The 21214-nt window shown below is 46.2% G+C and overlaps 1 protein-coding gene across 1 annotated transcript in view; it reads right to left on the bottom strand.

Annotated features, from left to right (window-relative positions):
- Positions 1 to 232: 232 nt before the first annotated feature.
- LOC146971696 (forkhead box protein O6-like) overlaps positions 233 to 21214 on the bottom strand; it is a 32726-nt gene continuing 11744 nt past the window's right edge. Inside the window, exon 2 of the mRNA XM_085801113.1 lies at positions 233 to 4464. Coding sequence (XP_085657239.1) covers positions 2731 to 4464 — 1734 coding nt within the window. The 3' untranslated portion in view covers positions 233 to 2730. The remainder of the gene's footprint in view (positions 4465 to 21214) is intronic.

Here is a 21214-nt window from a genome sequence, read left to right as displayed (position 1 = left end):
CTGCATGTCTGAAAGGAGGAATGAAACAATGAAGGTATAAGCTATCAAGCAGCACATATTCATTCATCTCATCAGCTATTGTATATGAGAGTAACTGCACCTGACAAGTGCGCACAGAAAAATCCACTTCAGACACTGAATCATGAGCAAACTTTCTTGTGTGTTCATTAAAAAACAACAAACAAATCTATCTTCATGGTCATGGTCACACAAATGCAACAAGACACAGACCTTTCTTTTAATTTCATTTATTTAACAGTCACCAGATGATGAGATACATTCTCTTAAAAAAGAAATAGACAACAAAACTGATATTCTTTTGAGATTTTAAAAACTATTATACAATATTCTTAATATATAGATTTTGTACAAAATAAAAGTCAGTAAAAGGGGAAACGGGAGCGAGTGACATCTTAAAAAACAGAGAAAACGAAAAAGAGAGAAAGGGGACAGGAGTTGACTCAAACAACGACCACATTTAGGAGTGACAAAGACCAATCTCTTTCATAAATAAATATAGGAAAATTAGACATCATATATAGCTCTCTTTCCAATAGCAGGGCATCGCTAAATGTCTGTAGCATAGGTTAGAACATAACTGCTTTGTGAGGCCCATTTGCTTAGAAAATTCCACGCATTTTCCACAGAGATTAGCTGGAACCAGTGTGGCTAAAAGCCCTGAAATATAAGTATTTACCTCAATAATGGGTCTGATAGTCTGTGCCGTGCTTGACCTTTGGCTGTAACAATAACCCCCACCCCACCCTTACACTCCCCCGCCCCCATCCACCTCTCCTTTTTCCTTTGTGTGCCGTTCTTGGTACAGACCAAGCGCAGAGTCTCCTTGAGTGAACTAGAGAATAGGGATGTCCTCTTTTTTTTTTCTCACAAGGCCAGTTTCAGATCCCCCCCCCTCCCCACTCGCAAACACAGAAACAATTGAGCAGAGCACATATATGCGAGGGGTGCACGGTATAGGAGTATAGGAAGGTCGTACTGCACTACCAAGATCATTTCACCATTGAATTCTACCCTTACGCTGTGGATATTTCAGCGCTGTTCTTGTTGGTCCTTAGAATTTCAACAATACAACAACAACTACAAGACAACAGAATAAACACACAAAAAGTGGATGTGGACAGCTGTGGGGCGTCACAACCCTGTTTGACATAGACTCATGCCACTCAGATTGGCTGATTGTTTTCTCCTTAAATCTCCTCCCTTTGCACCTTTTTGAACATTTGAAGCTCAGGGTAGAAGCACTGAAAACATGGGAACAAGGGAACACAAAATACAGATAATGGAGATGAGTTACAATACGAGTACACTACCTGTTTTCAGACGCACACGCCCAAAGAGCATGAAAACTGAGGCTGATGATTGATCCCACTGCAACAACAGACTTTTGTTCTCTCCTTGTCTCCATCTTTTCTTTGTTTGTACCCTCTGTGAGCAGGCAAGCGGACAGTGACATTGGCCCTTCTCAGAGCAGGACAGCAGGCAGAGTGACTTGGCGTTAATCACACTTTTGTCTCGCTTTCTTGGCACATTAAGTCGGAGGGGCAAGTGGCGGCCCGGACGGCCGGGGTGAGAGATGGTAGGACAACGCGTTAGAATCTCAATAATGACGCATCGATGCCGCATCACTTTGGAGATTAAAAGCAAGATGCTGAATTTCAATCAAGCCACATTAATGGCCTGGTGTGAGGAATGGTCACTTTGTCTCCACTGGCAGGCAGAAAGAGAGGGAGAGAAAGAGAGAGAGAGAAGGAAAGAGAGAGAGAGAGAGAGAGAGAGAAGGAAAGAGAGAGAGAGTGCCACGAGAAGAGCAGGTGAGACAAGGTGATACAACATTTTAATTCACCAAATTGCATGCTATCCAGTAATGATAGAATCCATTTAATGATGTAGTGACAATATTCTCTAACGAATGGCAAAAGGGCATTGATGAAACATTCAAAAGAAAAAAGTCAAAGTGCCAAGGACTATGTAGCTGTGAATAACAGGACTGGAACTGATGAATGTACCGAATGTCTGAAAACAGTAAACTAGTTTCAGATCAAATATGCTGTACCAATACTTTAAACCAGTGTCAAATCTGGGTTGAATTGAACAATATTGTATTAATTCATATTTCAACATTTCCATGGCAACAGATGAGGAAAAGGAAATGTCTAGGGTTTTGCGCTCAAACTTAAAAACCAGAGGAACCATGGATTTATTTTAAAAAGAAAAAGACATCACCACTGACAGTGACAGCATAAGGTGAATAGGAGTCCAATTTTAATTCAACGCCAAGATCTGACATTTTATCAACAGCACTTGTGATTTCCTCATTTGTTCCCATTAAATCCTGCAGCCACCTTACAAAACATGCCAAGCTCTGCCTGATCCGCTCTGTGAACGTGTTACACTGTGAGATGTGACCCACTTGCAATAAAGTGCATTGAGAGTTCAGTTCTCATGGTAGATGAGAAGCGATGTTGGGCAAGCACAGCTGAGAGATTGTCATCACAGTATAGCTAATACAAGGAAAAACCTAATGTGACATGAACTAGATCTCTTGGGGAGGGGGGGGGGGGTTAAAAGAGGAGGGGGAAGTTGACAGAAGAACTGTCAAGACAACAAAGAAGAGACGAGAGTGTTGGTCGTATAGTCTCTGTGTCAAGTCAGGAATGTCACAGTTGAACACAGTGCTTCGTGGGTGGGGTAGTTCTTTCTGAGGGTCCTTCAGCCAGGCACCCAACTCTGGTTGCTATGAGCTTGCTGTGGACTGGCCAGACTGCTCATCCCCATCCCCATGCCCATGGTCACCCCCATGCCCATGCCCATGCCAATGCCCACGCCCTGGGCTAGGGAGCAGTCAAAGTTAAAGTCCATCTCCTCCCCAGAGTCCATAATGTCATGGAGGAGGATGGACTCCACGTCGCAGTCCAAGCTACCGTGGAACATGTCAATGTCCAAGTCGGCCGGTAGTCTCTCGTGGGGGTGAGGTTGGTGGTAGCTGTGGTAGTTGCTACCAGCGTTACCATTCCCCATCCCCTGGCCATGGTGATAAGGTCCGTTAGTCACGCCTTGGTGCTGTGGGTCGGGGTAATGGTTGTGACGGGGGTGCGGGTGCGGGGCGGCGGCCACGTGACAGGAGTCCTGGGGCATGCCGAGCATACCTGCTGGGTTTGGGGGGAGGGTGGTGGACGCTGGGAGGTGGGCGTGCGATGGGGGGCTGTACAAGTAGGGAGCTTTGTGGTTGTAGGCCTGCAGCTGATTGCCGTTGCCACGTGGGGTGAGGGCCGCGGCCCGGGGGGGCGTGTGGTTATGGCTCTGGTTGAGGTTGTGACTGTTGTGAGCGAGACTGTGAGGTGAGCTGTGGTTGTGGTTGGTTACACTGTTGTGATTGTGACTGGGAGTATGGCTGTGAGTTCTGTTATGGCTATGAGCTGAGCTGTGACTATGAGGTCCATTGTGGCTGTGGCTGTGGCCGTTCGGGTGACCAGGGTGGTGGCTGTGATGGGTGGAGCCTACTCCATTGCTAGCTTGACCGATCATAGGATGGCTTTCCCTCTCCTGTCCCAGCATCATGTCCTTCGAGCAGTACTGCTGCCCTGCTGGACCCCCCGTTAGCAGACTCTGTAGAGCATTGGTACTGGAGTACGCCCGCATGGTCCCAGAGAAACTAGCCGGCTTGTTCTCCTGAATGGTCTGCATGGGCGAGTGGTGGCGCAGCATCCCCATGCCTGTTGCTCCATACACGCCTGCACCATAGGAGCTCTGTCCTTTCACTCCAGAGCTGTAGTGGTAGACAGGAGTTTGGTGCTTGTGTCTTCCAACAGCCGCATGCTGCTGGTGCTGCTGCTGATGTGGGTGATGGCGATGGTAAGTATCCTCCATCAGCTGCTCATCCAGACTGATGGCACCTGTCAGGTTGGCCAGCTGAGGCAGCTGCTCAAGGGGAGGACAGCGATTCCCTGCCCCCATGGATGGAGAGCGGGCACTGGTCGGCGAGGGGTAGAGGTGGGGGGAGGTTGAGCAAGACAGGCCGCTCTCCTCTGGTTCCTCGGGTTCTTCCTCAGCCAGGATGGGTGACAGACGCCCGCTCAGGGTGGAGGCTGACGAACTGGCCCTGGAGTGAAGGTCTGTCCAGGCGTCAAACTCTCCATCTGTCCCGGATGCACCTCCAGCTCCCGGGAGGCCTTTCTGTGGAGGGCTGTTGTGGTCAGGGGACCCCTGGAGCCCCACCACAGCAGACCCCGCTCCTATCCCGGGGCGGCCAACCCTCTTTCCTCTTATACGACCCTTGCTTTTTAGGTACTTGGTGCTGTTGTCCATGGAGACTGCTCGCCGGCGCGGGGACTTGCCCATCTTCCCTCCGTCTGGATTCAGCATCCACCAGGAACTCTTCCCAGTCCCCTCGTTCTGCACCCGGATGAAGCGCGTGTGGAGGGAGAGGTTGTGCCGGATGGAGTTCTATAAAGAGATGAGAGAAACACATTGTTTGTAGACAAACTGCTTTTCTAAGACATACACATTAAATCAGTGAAATTTGTGTTAGATTTGTGTAAAATGTTCCATAGAAAAATAAGAATTTCTGACAGCAGACATAAAGATCAACAATGACGACGAAAAATAATTACAACCACAGCTGTCAACACTGCTTATAAATCATTCAGTCTATATGTGTTGAGTCACTGAAAAATGTGTGCCAAATTATCAGGTGGCTCCTTTTCCTGCTATTATAAATACATAAAACACACAGTTGGTATATTCAACCCTTTATACAGTTGTCATCATCCAAAGTCTGAAAACTGAGAGCACAATGAAAAAAACCATCATGTTTGAAGCTGCCACAGAAGAAGACCCAGTCTGCCTCAACGAACCTGAAACGACCAGAGACTCAGTCTTGAGACACTCTCCTTATGTACGTCAATCCTCCCACTTTAATTTCCATCAATCCATCTGTCCTCCTCTACTTCTCCTTTCAGCCGGCCTGATGTAAGCTGCTGCGGTTGGGTGTACTGTGTGTTTGAAGTCGGTGCCAGTCTGGCTTAGTGCCAACCCTGTCTCTTTCACTCTCGTAGCTTGAATGGGGGGATGTATCGCAAGATTGAGCCGGGAGCAAGCAAGGCTAATGGATGTATCCCACCCTCCGACATCTACCTTCAATCCCTATCTCCCTTTCCCTCCCTTGTTTTGTCTTTATCACATTTCGTCTTTCCCTTTTTTTTGTCACTGAGTGCTACATACTGTATTCAGACTCGTCTAGGTTTTCCCTTTTTCTTATTTCATACACACATTTGCACACAAGTTATTTTCCACTTCTGCTTTCAGTCTCCATGCCTTCAATTATACAGTGTGTCACCAATTACTTTCCCATTATCCTCAGCATCAGCATGTACAGTCACTGACTCAAGCATTCATAGGATATAGTTGTTTTTTTTTATTATCATTTACATCTCAAGGCTTGCTGAATGCTGAGGGTTCCTGATGTGCAACAGAGTCTGTCATTGCAATTTTGCTCTTTGTTGTGTGTGGGGCATTTTGACGCTCAAGCACGAAAATATCAAATCAAAAGCACTTCCTGTGGTTTAGGAATATACTGGTACAATAGATTGTTTCAGATTGCGGGGTACTCACATTTCCACCATCTCCATTATGCTGCGGATTATTTGTATTCACACTGAATTGCACGGCAGGGAAACAAATAAATCAAATTGCGGCAGAGAACACATAAATGGGAGGCGAACTGAATTCAGGTGATCTGTGAATGCCTCCTTGGGTTATCTTGCTGTGACACCTCCAGCATTGAGTAACTATGGCAACCGGGTAAACGTGCAAAAACGTGCAGAACTATATCATATTGTGGTGAGAATCAAGAGAGAGTGAGGGAGAGGGAGCGATGGAGGGAGAGTGGGGGATGGGGGAAAGGATGCAAGAGGAGGCGGTTGTTTGATGCTGCTGCTCCAACACTAAACAGCCTTTCATCTCGGCAGTGCAGGTCCGCAGGGGATGCCCGCTCCCTGCTTCTGACGGCTTCTCTACGTGCCGCGCCAACTCCCTGTCTCACCCTGGCTGGATCATCCACCTATCATACCACTCCAAATCATCCCCATCAAGTCCTGTGCATGCCTGAATTAAAACATATGTAAGCTTTCATGCCATTCCACCGCAGCCCGTTGTAAATGGGGCATCTTTCAGAGAGCTGAACCACTTCACGCTGAAACTCTGTGTGACCTGTGTGATTCAAATCTCGATTTATCCCCGTATGAAGGGAAGAGCAGCCCCATTGAACTTGGAGGGATTTGTCATCATCCCAAACCCTCTTTATCTGATGAATCCACCTGCTAGAGAGATTTGAGAGATTTCGGATAGTGGTCAGCCACGGCATCATCATCACCGCCGTCATCATCATCATTACATGCTCCTGGCTTCCTGTCATGTAGTTTTCCACCACATGTTTTTCTCTGTCATCCTGTTTGTGTGTGTATATTTTAGTAACTAAGAATAGCACAGGTTGCAGGTGGTTCCACTGCGGGTGTGGTTCTATCCGCCTCCTGTTCCCTGACTCTGAGTCAGGGGCAATTTGGCCAGCCTATGGCCCTCACGCCCCCGAAACAGGCAGTCACTGCTAATCCCCCTCCATCCCGGAGTAATCCCAGACAATCCTGGGCTAATCCCAAGTTGATTCAGGGGCACTCCCAGCTGGGTGTCTCACAGAGAGCCATGCCAGGTCACCACGGACACAGCGGGCAGGCCGGATATGCTATGATCCAATAGTAATACAGAGTAAGGGGAGTTTGACATGTGGGAAATGTGCACACTATAAAATCCTTATAGGTTGTGCTATCAAACTATTGCTAATGTTTGTGTGTGGGGGAGTTTTATTAGATGATTTCTGAGGTAGAGAGCTGATGTTAACCATATTTTTGATGCCTCCATCGACTTGACTACCTTTACTCTGTGTGCTGTCCTTGAGGGTCGGCTTTGCCACATTTTTACCCCTGCGGGTTGAATAGAATAAAATTGAAAACTTTATTATGTATTAAATATTCATAAAATGGAAATTCTCTTTCAGCCCCCTGGCTTGCTGAGGCAGACGGATGAAGCCCACAGAAACATACAATGACAGAGGAACACACACATCACACGCCCGGGTCCAGGAAGCTACTTCCTATTCAAATCATACCTCTTTAATACAATGGGCCTAGTGGAGAGGGCTCTAAATAATGAATGAAGCTGTGGCTGGGCTTATGCAGAGAGATGCACTGCCGGGTCCCATAATACGGAGAAGAACAGACAGAGTTATAAGTAGTGGTGTGAGTGTTTTGTCATCAGGGACATCCACAGTCATCAGTCTACAAAGACAACTAAATCAAAATGAAAGGGGTTAATTTGACAATACACTAAAAGAGGATAAAGGTAAACGTTTATGGCACAATCAAAGCCAATTAAGGGAGAAAGGGTTCCACTGGTTGCAGAAAAACAATCAGCTTGGGTTCAACTCTCATTAAGACCTAAAAATCCTGATAGCTGATTTAGATATTTAGACAACAGGATAGGCCTCATTGTCCTCAGATTAAAAGCTTTGGCTCTGTTCACATCTGACATGTTGACACTTTTCTACAGCACGCAGGTGAACTGACATGTAAAGGTTTTTTTTTCTTGAATCCAAGGAAAGAACTGATGTGATCAAACCAAAAAGAGGTAGAAACCTCGTATGCGAATCTGATCTAAGAGATTATTGTTCATCATTTGGCGATAAGCAGAAAGGGGTTCCTCGTATTCATCCATAATAACCTCTTTAAAAGCCATTCCTCTGGCCCTGGAAATCGTACAATACAAATCAATGGCTCTACTCTCTGCCTCCCTTTTTTTCCCCAAGCAAACTCAGTTTGATTCAGGGACTAGAGAGGCCTATTTAGTGTAGTGAATCAATGAAGTTTAATGGCTATCAGTGCTGAAGCTTAGCACACATCAAGGTACGGCTAACTACACAAACCACCTGCATTATGAGGCCAATATGGGTGCTCAATATGCCATATCCCCACTGTTTGTAATTCCACTGTTAACAATGTCTAACTGCCACAGGCTTATGACGGCGCCCAAACTCGCTTCATGTCTGATACGCCCCACTTTCCCTCTTTCAAGATGTCAATCAGCCATTAGCAGTGGGGGTAGATGTCGTACGGGTAAGGGGGTTGGTACGTGGGATGCGGAGGCTCGTCTGGGATAACCTGATTGACTGGCATGGGGTGCAGCTGTGGTAAGGGGTACAGCAGGAGGTGGAGGGACCTGGTGGGGGGGGTGGGTGGGAAGATAGAGGTTCCGCAAGGGGCCCCCTCCAAGCCACACAAAAGGGTGCCCTCAAAATGCCCCCCACTCGTCCCCATCCCCCTCCATCAGAACCCACTCAGAGATTTTTCCCGCTCTCACACACACACACACACACACATGCTCACTAACAGAGAGGCGAGGAAACGGGTCAAACAGTTTATAGGTCCCAACTTGTGGCGAATGTGCACTCATTCAAACAGAACTGAGTGAGGAACTAAGGACTGTGAGTGGGGTCTGGGAACTGGCAAAAAGAAACCACTCACCCGATTCAAACAACCTCAAGGGTGAAGCAGCGTGGTGCGCTTGCCCAGCTAAGAACACAGCAGCTGTTCTTGTAGTGGCACCGGGTAAAGCCGTTTGCCACACTCGACTGGTATTACCAAACCATTTCATGCAGAATGGAGCCATTATGTATTGTCAAAGGGTATCCCTCTATGGTGCACATTCATTTGATAAGCCTAAATCAAGGGGGAGTAACAGAAGCGCTAACTGTGTTTATTGTGATGCTGTTTTTGCCTGTGCAGAAGGCAGGAGGGATCAGGGGGAGGGGAGATTTCAACACAAGCAGTTTTGTTCAGCACAGGAATGAGTTTTGTCAGCTAAGCCTGTCTCCAGGCTATTGGTGGAAATTAGCGGCGGCTAAATATTCGCTTTCCGTGATTGATGTCACGGCTCGCGTTGTCCCTTTGAAGGGAAATAAAGAATTTAGAGCCATGTGGATTAATAGGGATAGGGTTGGGGGAATTTAATGTGTCTGAGGGGGACTTGAAGAGGGACTGAAGGGCCTAATGGCTGCACAGATATGGCACAATGGAGCAGAGACGATATGGTGCATCAGAGAGTGAGAGAAGACAAGTGAGAGTATGACAGTGAGTACAAGAAAGAAAACTGGAAATTGTTTGTGTGGATGCACGTGTGAGAGAGAGAGGGAGAGAGAGAGAGAGAGGGAGAGGAAAGGAGAGAGATGTAGCTATTTGCCTGAGCAGCCCAGAGTCAGATGATTAAAATCCCTTTAGGAGACTTCTTTAAGAGAGACAGATGGGCAGACAGCCCTGTTTTTGGAATGCAATCAAATTGAAAAGATTAAAAAGGAGTCTCTTTTATTAGGAGGTGAGAAACAGTTACTTCTCTGCCACATGTCATCATTGCCTCCACAACAGTGGTCACGACTGCATTGGCATGCAAGGCACATTACAGGCCTTGTTGGAGAAGAAATAAACCTGGGATTAGGAAATGCATCTATCTCAGTGTATCACTTTGAGGTCTCTGAGGAGGATTGGCAGCATTTGTAATTTAGTGCTGAATAAATACACCCAACAGGAAAAAGTCAAAAACTTCAGGCTTTCTTTTTTTTCTGTCTTCCATAGTATTTTTACAGGAAAAGATTAACTGAGCCCAAGTAACTGAAGGACTTTTCACTAATGGCCCATCTATTACAGACAGAACTTTCACTTAATCTCAACACCAATCTAAACAGGTACGATTCAAATGTGTGTTCCCTTGGCTGCCATTGTACTTGAATAGACTGAGTTTGCACAGTAGAGTGATTCAAGCACTGTGAAAGGTGCTCTGTATTCGACCCCATTATTCCACAACACTGCAGGAGTGCCATTTATAAAAAGGCTTAAAATGGAAAGCAAGTGTGTGGTAGTGTGGCTGGTAGCCTCAGAACAGGAAGTGGCTGTGGAGAGGGGTGTAATGGAGTTGGTAGGGGATTCCTGCCTGACTGTGCACTAATTGCAGCCAATGGCTGGCGACTCATCAGCCGTGCCCACCCTGGCGCCGAGGGAAGGGTTGGCATCAGGGTGGCAGGGAGTGGGATAGAGAAGGGCTGCCACAGCTTTGGTGGATAAAAATAGATGCTGACAGCTTAGTAGAGCATCTGAGACCCGGATAGGGGATCGGAAAATCCGCTCGCCTCATGCCAGGGACAGCTGAGTGTTTCCGGTGGGGACACGATCTGGGCATCACGTCTGACGCCCACGCACAAAACGAGGGAGCCTCAGAGTGGGTGTGGGCACGTGAAGGAGCATGTGCCACAGTATAGCATGGGTGTGATTTTTCCACCGGGACCCGCAAGGTAGGCAGAGCTCACGCCCTCCCACTGCGTATTCACACAACAGGTGTTTGGGCTGGGCCACCTGTGGGGCCGGCCGCCTGCTCGCACTTCACACCTCGTCTAGGGAGCAAACTAACATTTTCCACTGGGCTTGCCATGCTTTTGTTAAAGACCAACACATTTCTGGAGAGGCTTTTACAGCTCTTTTTACAAGATCAGCAAGATATGCGTGTGTGTGCAAGCGCCGCGCGAGTCAATCTGCATTTATGTGAGCGCCTGTGTGTCTATATTTGTGTATCAGTCCATTTAATAGCCAACAGGCTCAGTGTGGAGTTGATTATATTGAAACCTCCCTCCGCTATATACAAAGAAACTGATGGCCAACAATGGAATCGGTGCAGGCCCCGGCTTTTTTCACACTCGGCCTCCACATAATCTCATTCATAACAATGAGAATCTCATTTCCCACATTCTAAAGGTCAGTGCACACCTCTGATCACACTTTAATAAACATCATTCTCACCGTTTAATTTAATTTCAGCAGAGCAGGAAACTCATAGGCAGCGATGCACATGGCATGCAAAATTCATCGGATCGTCCCTTTAATTGCTTCAATTTCACAGTACAGAGAAGAATGACCGCAATCACGGTGAGGGAAAAAAAATAATGTGCAAATGCTCAGAAACATAGGCACATATCTGCACAACACACAAACACACACACACACACACACACACATACACAGACAAAGAAAAGATAAGTAGAGTCAGTCAAGTGCCAGCTCTTGTTACATTATAATAAAATAAGCTTTGCAATTTTTTTTGGAACAGCACCAAGTAGTGTCTCTACATCACACATTTTAACTCTCACCTAAACTGGCAAACTCTACCAAACAACCACACACACACACACACACACACACACACACACACACACACCTATGCACACACTCTCTCGCTGTCTCCAACATGCAGGCTACATTGTACACACACATGCCAACATGACACAAAGCCTGGCACACCGGGCACGCTCATTACTGCAATGCCAAGCTACCAGTTGCTAAGGAGACCTGTGGGAGAGGGAGGGTTCCTCGTTGTTGCCATAGCAGCCGGCTCGCTCCCTGCCAACTCTCTCCCTCGGGGAGAAACAAGGCAAGAGGTGGGGGGTGAAGTGGGTAGAGGTAGGGGGCAGCGGTTTAATAGGGCTATGAGGTGCAAAGGAACTTCATTAGCCGTCAGTGTGCGCCACACCAACCACTGCTTCCCATGAATGCCGACCCACATGCAACACTTTAGCCCGCAGACTTCCACTTACTCACGCACAGCCCATAGACGCCCACTTATTCACACACCTATATGGAGAAGACGATGGAGAATGGCATGCTCAGAATGAAAAGCAAGGGAGCGGGGACTTGGCAGGGTGGGGTGTAGTGGGGGTCGAGTGTTTATCTGCGAGGGGAGGGGTTGGGAGGGCAGAGGTGGATGAAGAACATAAAGAGGATGGGGGAACAAAGGAGAGTCAAAGAGGGTCTTGAATGAGGGGGCCTGCTTAGATGAGTGGTCGGGATCAAAATCGCAGGAGCCTCGGTAGGTAAAGATTGTATGGAGGAACACCCCCCCCAACCAGCCTTGACCTTCAGCCCCCACCCTGCCAAACACACATACAGCATATTGTAATACTCTTTTCCTGTACACAATGCACCGGTTCAGCAAGGTACACAAATGCAACCATTCATCGTTGTAGTCTGCAAGGTTACTCCAGAACATACAGCAGGCTGTTTCACTGTTTGTTACTAAAGCTGTCTCTGTAGGTACATTTAAAAATGCTGTGTATCTGATAAATGGTTAAAGATTCTTAAGAAGACAGACACTGAAATGTCAGGCAACAAACTCATTATTGATTGATTGAGGGGAATTAAATGGATAGAAAATATATTAAAATGGCATTAGAGCATTGATACGCAACGTTTTCACTTATTGTGCTTCATTATAGCCACATACCTGTTGTGGATGTTGTCATATATGACACACTGTACCACTACAACATGGTTAATAGAAGCCATAAAATGCTACCTGTGATGACTGACAACTTTTCAAGCCTTTCCAAAGCATCTCATCTTACCCTACACACGTCTGTGTAAGAATACGTTTTTTAGAATTAAATCAATAGATGTTAAGTTTAATTATCCACTTTGAAACCAGAAGGCACTGGAAGCTTCATGTAGTATGTAAAAGAACGTTATTTTTATTTTTAATGAAGACAAAATTAAGGAGAGGTGTGGTTTCATTGACCACATCACTCAAGTCTGTCCTCACAAACTATTTATTATTGTGTCAACAATTTTCCTTCATATAATACATAAATGTCTCTTATTGGACATGCTCAAGCCAGTGTTGTCTGAGTGAAGAGTAGTGTGTCATCAGGATTCACAAAAATGGATGACATGACAATGACATGCATGAAAATAAATGACAATATGAAACAGCTTTTTCCTCTTCCCGGCATATTCCAGTGTTTTCAAATCTTCCCTCTTTTGAGATTAACTGCTGCTGCCACTCAAAAGTGCTGCCTTATTGTGGATGGGAAGCCAAGTGGAGAGAAAAAAGACGATTCAAAATTAATCCACGTTACTGTGGACATGGCCTCGGAAACTGGAAGCTTGTGAAATCAAGGTGAAGAGAGCTCAACTCCTGTAGGGTCACAGTGATTTCTGTATTCAGGACCAAGCGCTTCAAATATCGACAGCCCGATAACCCACAATACTCCTGGCTGCCTCTGATTCACATATTTTAAGTACCAGTGTACAGTATCAACGAGGGAGGGTATCGATTCGGTCTGAATGAACTGTGTGTGTGTCTGTGTTTACAGTGAAGAATACCACCTCATCTCTCCCACCCCACCCCCCCTCCCCCCCAGACCGAGCTTGACCGATTCACCGTAAGACAGAGGGAAAATGAAGGGTGGTGGGAGCGAGAGAGACACTCCTGTCCAACTGAGAGGAAATGAGGAGATGGGGGACAAGAAAAGACAGGATTTACCCCTCCTCCCTCATTCCCCCCCCCCCCCTCCTCTCCCCGTTTCCTGAAACAAAAAGAGCCCAATTAAGTCAGTTTGAGTTAGGGTCTTGTGTGTGTGTGCGTGTGTATGTGTGGGTGTAGGGGGTGCGTGAATGTGTGTGTGTGGGAAAAAATGCGTGTCCAAATCAAGGGTGTGTGCGCAATAAAGGGAAATTGTGGTGGTGGGGAGGGGTTAGTGTACTGTAAGTTGTGGTGCTGTCTGAGAGGGGCAAAGGGGGGGAAGGAGGGTGGGGGGCTTGGGGGGGTAGTTGAAGCTCTCTCTCTCTCTCTCTCTCTCTAGCCTAAGAGGGCCAAACTTGCTCTCAGCTCCTCGACGGGAGACGCTGAAATATTAATCGCCACGCTCCAGCCGCAGACTAGTGAACACAATCGCTTCAAACTCCCACCCTAATGAGTGTGTTCATGAATGGCTAATGTGCACAGATGGGGGGCTGATGACTGGATAGATCGCAATGGGGAGGTAGAGGGAGGGGAGGGAGGGAGAGGGAGAGGAGGATGGGAGGGAGGGAGGGAGGGAAGGAAGGGGGGAAAGTGAAATTTCGGCGGGGTGCGGTGGTGGCGGTGAGGGGGTGCAGAGGCATGCCATGACCTTTTAAGAGCCTCCTGAAAACTTAATTAAGACTAGCCCCGCTCTACTCTTTTTCTTTCACTCCCCCCCCCCCCCCCCCATACACATTAAAAAAAGCCTTTTGTATGATCTCTCATTCTCATCCTCTCTCTTCTCAATTGTTTACCCCCTTGCCCTTTGCTCACGCCCCTGCTGAGCTGATGTACACTAGATTTCTGGGGAATGAAAAGTTGAAAATGACTCATGCTGTTTTTTTATGAGCATGTCAGTTTATTGGCCAATGTTACCGCACGTACAGTACACATCTTGAGATAAACAAAGGCTCAAAGAGACATTAAAACTGCAGAAGCAGGTATGTCTTCTCTTGCCCCCCTACATGGATACATCTCAGAAAGAGGACAGAACAACTCCACCATGGCTCTGAGGAGCAAGGTGAAGAGCTCTTTCACCTTAAACGCCATTTACCTCCACAGAGAAGTCGGTGTTACATCTCACTGACTGGTGGAATCCGAACCCGCTTGAAACGCATGGCGTGTAGGGCCACGGCAACGGGGCCTTCTCAACTGGAGCTTGTTGATCAGGAATGACAATGCTGCACATTCATCATTTATGGCTGAATCTGACCTGTTCTTTCACCCCACCTCCCCACCCCCCTTTAGGATACATCTTGCCTCAGTGTACCTCCAACCTCACACTCTCCTCCTTTCAGGTGCTGACGTCACAAACATTTTGGTAACATGTTGAGAGGAACAGAAAATGCGGGTTAATGCCTCTTCCCAGGACTCTCCATTACCATAGAGGCCACCTATGGATTAAGAGCAGCCAGCGTACGGACGCGCACACACACACACACACACACACACACATGGAATGACATGCATACACACAGCATCTAATTAGAAGAGAGAGTGTTGTGACCTAATTCCTAACCTCTCCTCAGCAGTCAGGATTGGGCCTCTGCTTGGAGCGGTTGGATTAAGGCGGGAAAATGGAAAGTGCCTCAGAGTGAGAAAGTATGGAAAGCGGGAAAGAACGGGAGAAAGGTTTTTTTAATGTATGACGATAATATACGGTTACTAAAAGAGTCTCATTTAGAATAAATGTCTGCCCACTTGAAATATAAGATATCATGCCTCACTTTTCTCCAGCCTTTACAGAGAGAAGCAAAGTGCCCATTTTATATCAGCATGTCAGATCAAACCCTAAAAATGTTCATTTGAAACATAAATTGATATGGAAAATGAATTGCAAATAAAAATCTGCAGGAATCAATCTACTGCTAAAGGAGCAGAGGTTTGGGAAGCGTGAGAAGACTGCAGCTGAACCGCATGCATGACGTTTCCACAGCAAATTAAACAAAAATAAAGATCCACACTGGTTTCTTTTGTTTATATGTTGACTATTAACTACAGCAGGTTATAGTTAATAACATGTTGTAACAGGTAACCTATAACAGGTTACTTGTTGGCTGTTGAATTGTGTAACTGCACACAAGATGCTCCATGGGCCGACAGTAGGTCCTCAAAAAGAGCTGCTTTGCTGTGTTTATTTTAACGTTTTCCAAAGGTACAATCGTATAGATGGAGTGGAATAATGTGGATGTGCTGTCAGTTAATTCAGTGCTCATGAAGCTTTGAACCGGAGCTGCAGCTGTTACCGTAGTTCAGCAACAGTTGTGGACCATGCCCCAGGTTTTCTCCAACAGCGACGGCTGCACTCAAATGAGATTCTGTGTTGACAGTTTTCCTATAGTAAGACTGGAAAATGTGACAGGGGATTTATTTCTTACAGTTATGAGTTCATGTTTGGAAAACAGTTTTAAAATGCAGGAAATCATGTCCTCCATGAAATACTGGATTGAACATTTTCCTCATGTTAGAATTTCATTCCAGGAACCAGTGCTTCACTCGGAGATCAGATGAGGCCTATACCTTAGAGAAAGCTTACTGTATATTTTATGTCTGAGTGAGAAAGGCCCCACGACCAGAGAGTTCTTCCACAGATGCCACATGATACTCGGCGCAGACAAAGAAGGAGCTGCACTGCTGTGACACTCAGTTCAGGGTGAGTTCAAGAGAAATCTGCAATTTCCCTTCGCTGTCAACGGAATACCTCAATGAATACATCAGTGTTTGTTTATTGCTTTACTGTCATATAAATTGCAAGAGAAACCTCATCACATATGCAGTTTATCAGAAAGGCTAATTTGCAGCCGCGGGCCTGCAGAAGCACAAAAAATAAAAAATAAAATCTACACTCAGACGTCAAAATCTGCTATGTGTGTCTTTAGTGCCTGCACTGCCTTCTCGTTTTCACTGTGTCCACTTTTAAAAATTCATCTGTCATCAAGCTCAGAGGCCAAAAGAGACACTAGCAGCATCATTAATGAGTGAGCTGTACCCTGTGATTACCTCGATGGCCCACATCTATCCATCATAGACAGATTCCTGAAGGCAGATGCAGCTGGATGGAGGCATATTTACAGTAAGTGCGTGACTGTGAGCACCACTGAAGGGCTCTGTCTGTGTGTGTGTGTCTGTGATGGCCACATATTCACACACACACACACACACAAATACACGTCTGTCAGCAGCTTTGCATGAGCTGATACATATATGTGAGAAAGGGCTACACCTCTGTATGTTGTGTGTGCGGCTGTGTGTGTTTATATAGTATGTGTGTGTGGGTGCGTGTGTGTCACAGCACTCCTGGAAGGGGGGCTGCAGCGTTTCTGCCTGAGTGCGACTGTCAGTGGGCATCACTCAGCCCGGCAGTGTGGCAGGACGCGAGGATCATTAGTGGAGACGGAGGGAGTGAGAGAGGGAGCAGAATGGAGGAGAGTAAAGGAGAAAAAGGGGAGAGAGAGGGAGAGAGGGGCAGTGACTGTGTGAGTCGGGCAGCGCGTCTTAATATCCGTCTTGAGAGCATTACACACACGGCAGTGCACTTTCCTCTCAGTCACGCAATCGCCCCACCGCGAAGACCCCGGCGCGGCCCCCTCCTCTGTCATTTTCCCCCCTTCTGTCACTCTCCCTCCCTCACTCCATCCTTCTATATCTTACCCCCCACTCCTCACCCAGCATCTCTGATTGACCCTCTCCGTCCCTTCCCCACATCTCTAAAGTCATGCCCTCACTTAAGCACGGTGCGTTGCAGCTTTTCATTTCCCTAGCTCCAGATTTATCCATGCTACTTCACTTCTTCGCTTACATCTTTCCATTTCAGCCCATTGCTCCCATTTTCACCCACTCCCCGCATCCCGCAGCCCGATCTTCTCCTTGCACTAAGCATCATTGCTACTTGACCTACTCTTAACCGCAGCAAGGTGAAACAACTGTTCTACACATGTGAGACATAAGCTCTTTTCACTTCTCCGGACTTCCCTTTTCCTCACGGCAGCGCCGCCACTTTAACCCCACAAATGTGCAGCTGTTCGTGCCAGCCTGTCACTTTCTTTCATCTGAAGCTTATTCATTTGTACATTTACCCATCAATCCATCCATTCATCTGACACTTCGTATAAGTGTAGCCATTTGTGCTCTTCTCCACAACCCCCCCACCCAGGGCCGGCCCTAGGATTTTGGTGGCCCTAAACAAGATTCTTGTTTGTGGCCCTGCACTCTAAGCGCAAACACCAAATCACTGGTTAAAACTGAATACAGACGTGTTTATGCCCTCTGAGGTTTGAGGCCATTTTCTCGACTTTTACATATTTTCTTAAATTTATCTTTTTAAGATACTTGCAGATGTAACAATACTCAAGTGTTTTATGTCTAAATATTAGAACCTCCGCTGTAAGCACACTGAGGCCAATTTGCCTAGAACACTGTATAAAGAAATAATTTAGGCCAAATGCTGGAAATTTGAGGTCTGCTTTTTGAAAAATTTCAAATCCCTTGTGAAACCACACCTTCAGTCATGAGAATGAACTGTTTTGGTGCTTGAAATAGGATACAGTAATCCTATATAAGTGTAGAAAACAAGTCTAAAATGAAATTTTGTAAGATTGCTTTTTGAGCACAAATGTTGTCATTCTGCCATTCTGTTTTCACCAAATGTCTCAAATGTGAGATAAAAGAAGCTGAATATTGACTTCAAATTACATATAGGCTAAAGCTCATAGCGTGCACGTGCAGACCTCAGAATGTTTAAATGACTTAATGAACCCCTGTACCTTTCTGATCATGTGGCCCCCCACCTAACGGCTGTGGCCCTAAACAACCGCATAGAGTGTTTATGCCAGGGGCCGGCCCTGCCCCCACCCCTCCCACCATCACTCACTCTCTTTAGTCAGAGAGGAGGTCCTTCTGATCTCCCTCTATCCCTCCAGGTTAGCGACCTGTGCTGCGATGCCCTGTGCTGAATACCAGAATCAACATGCCTGACATTTAAACAAGCTCAACTGCCTCTACAAAGCTAGCTGTGTTAGCGCTGGTGCTAATTCCCCCTTAGTTTGCTTACTCAGTAGGCTCCCATGCAGGTTCAGGCATCCATCTGTTTGCTTTACAGTTGTAGCATTATCACACAGAGATTAGGCCTTTTCTGTGATACAGTTGTCCCACTGAAACATTTGTGAGCTTGGTGTTGGCACCTGCTGTCAGTGCAGTTTAGCATTATAGCCGCACTGATGACAACAGCGCAGCCCTATCATGAGGTTAAGCGATGCAATCTGGCCAGACGCCAGCTCTGCTGAAAGATTGAAGGTCTGCGGATGGCATGGAGTCAGAAATTAAACGGGCATGTGAGGCATTCACACAAGAAACATGTGAGTGACCAGGTGCACCGGGGGACAGTGCTACGACGAGGCAAACAAGGCCACTGAAACCTTCATCTACAGATATGTTTGTGGCACATACAGCCCATTGGACTTTAATCCCTAAAACAGACACATAGACTATAGCGCACAAGCTCCAAAATAAGGTAACCACAATAAAAAGGTTGACTGTTCATCAAACTGTTTGATTACAGGCATGAGCCTGGTCTCCTTTGAAAGGTAAGTCTTTAAAAAATTTTACAGCCAAAAAGTCTGAATAATTAGAAGAGATACTGATTCAGAAGTCACACAGTCTCATCACTGTTTTGACATTAAAAAGCAAATCAAAGTTAGTCAAGTCGGAGCTCTGAAGTCTGAATCAATTCTACATCAACAGCTGTTGCAGTGACATGGGGATCCTAAAATGCTTTGCACAGATACAGTCAGGAGACTTTCAAACAGTGTGTCTAATTTGCCATGGTTGTATGACAACTGAGCCCAAAACACTAGCACTGCCAAGGACAAAGCCTCTGACAGGTCTGCCAGTGTTTTTTTTAAATGGTTAAACTGGATGCTGCTCAAGTTAATAATGTTGTTGATTATTTGATCCACAGAAAGTCAATTTGTCACTTAACACTTACATTTCCTTCTGTTTTGTACACAAGCCTAAAAATGGCATACGCATTTTAAAACGGTCACTTTTTATTGCAGGAGTTCGCAATTGAAATATCAGGATTACTCTGTGACAATAAATATTGTTTGTCTTTTATGTAACATTTGGGTCTTTTTCAATCAGTGTATATAAGAAAAGAAGATAAAATAAGCAATTTAAGGCACATACATTCATCTTTGGATGCTTGCAATGATATTTAATTTAATGTTCTCATAATTTAATCCATTGATGAAGTAATAATGAAAATTGTCTGTAGTTGCAGCCTTCCTCATGCTTTTATTGGCAATTCATTTATACTTGTTATGATTATTAATCTTCATGGTCACGGGATGTAATGAACCAAACCACGTCAATCCCTAAACCCATACTATACATTCTCTCATCACAGCCTGGTAACACTGTAACCTGTGGCCTTTACCACACACTCCTGTCACAGGTTTCATGTTTACACACACATACACACACCTTTATAGGGAACATCAGTGTTTACTTCACCATCTATCTCACTATTTCTTTCTTTCCCCCCATATACAACTTCCCTTGCATGAGTTACAACCTTTTCCTAATCACCATTCCAGACACACACACAGCCCTGGAAATGTGCAAAGACAGCCCCACATACACACACAGCCTTGACCCTGGCAGCATCCCCTCAACTGTCCCTCTTGCACCTCCTTACCACTCATCTACATCTCTCCCCGGCCGGTCTTTGGGCATGATTCACTTGTAAGGATTTGAGAAAAGACTTCGCTAAGCTGATTGCTAAAGGGGAGGGGGCAAATTACCGTTGCACAACTGCGTAAAAACCTTCTTGGGTCATGATTTGCCTTATGTAATAGACTGTGTGCGTACGTGTATGTGTGTATGTGTGTATGTGTGTATGTGTGTATGTGTGTGTGTGTGTGTTCCCGAAATACATTCCCCCCCTGCAGCCCCTACCCCACGCCACTTACCCATTTTGCACTAATTGAGGGATCTTTTTTCGGAAGCCGTTATTGCACGCATTTAATTATTTATTTTGACGGGAAGCAATCTGGTGGCTAGTGAAGGGATTGTGAATGTGTGCGTGTGTGTCTGTGTGTATGTGTGTGTGCGCGAGTGAGTAAGAAAGTGAGAGGGAGGGGGAGAGTCAGAGCAAGACTAGGTCAGTGCAGCTTTTTGGGTAAATGTGTGTGTGTAAGTGTGTGTGAGGGCAGGGCCACTGTAGAGTAACCGTACTGTGTGTCTGTGGAGCTTTGCATGTATGAACAGCATATGAGAATTTTACTCAGTGTGTGTGTGTGTGTGTGTGTGTGTGTGTGTGTGTGTGTGTGTGTGTGTGTGTTTGTATGTGTGCTTGCATGTGCATGTGTGTTGCATCTCGGAGTGCGTGGCTCTCTGAGTGCAATGGGAGTGCACTAATGGACGCACACTTGAGCTGAAGTGTGCAGAGTGTAGCTGAAGTGCAGCCAAGTCTGGCTTCCAGTCCTGCTTGGAAGCCCTATAATCTACTCTCTACTATTCTAGCTCTCTTTTCTCGCCCTCTCCATTTTCCTCACTTCCCTCTACTTGTCTTCCTATCTGTGTCTCTCTATCAATTTAATTTTTTCATCCCCCTCCTCACTGCCTGAGCCAGCCGTCCCCCCACCGTCTCCCCACTGTCTCCCTATTAAATCTCTTTATCCTGGTTCTGAGAATGAAGACACGTGGATCAGCATCGTCGCTGGCTGGCTGGCTGGCTGGCTGGCTGGCTGCGGACTTTCCTTTTCTTCTTGGT

Source organism: Trachurus japonicus, chromosome 16 (assembly GCF_045865225.1).
Source record: "Trachurus japonicus isolate A0001 chromosome 16, Traja_1.0".
Classification (NCBI taxonomy): domain Eukaryota; kingdom Metazoa; phylum Chordata; class Actinopteri; order Carangiformes; family Carangidae; genus Trachurus; species Trachurus japonicus.
This window is presented reverse-complemented; position numbering and strand designations above follow the sequence as displayed.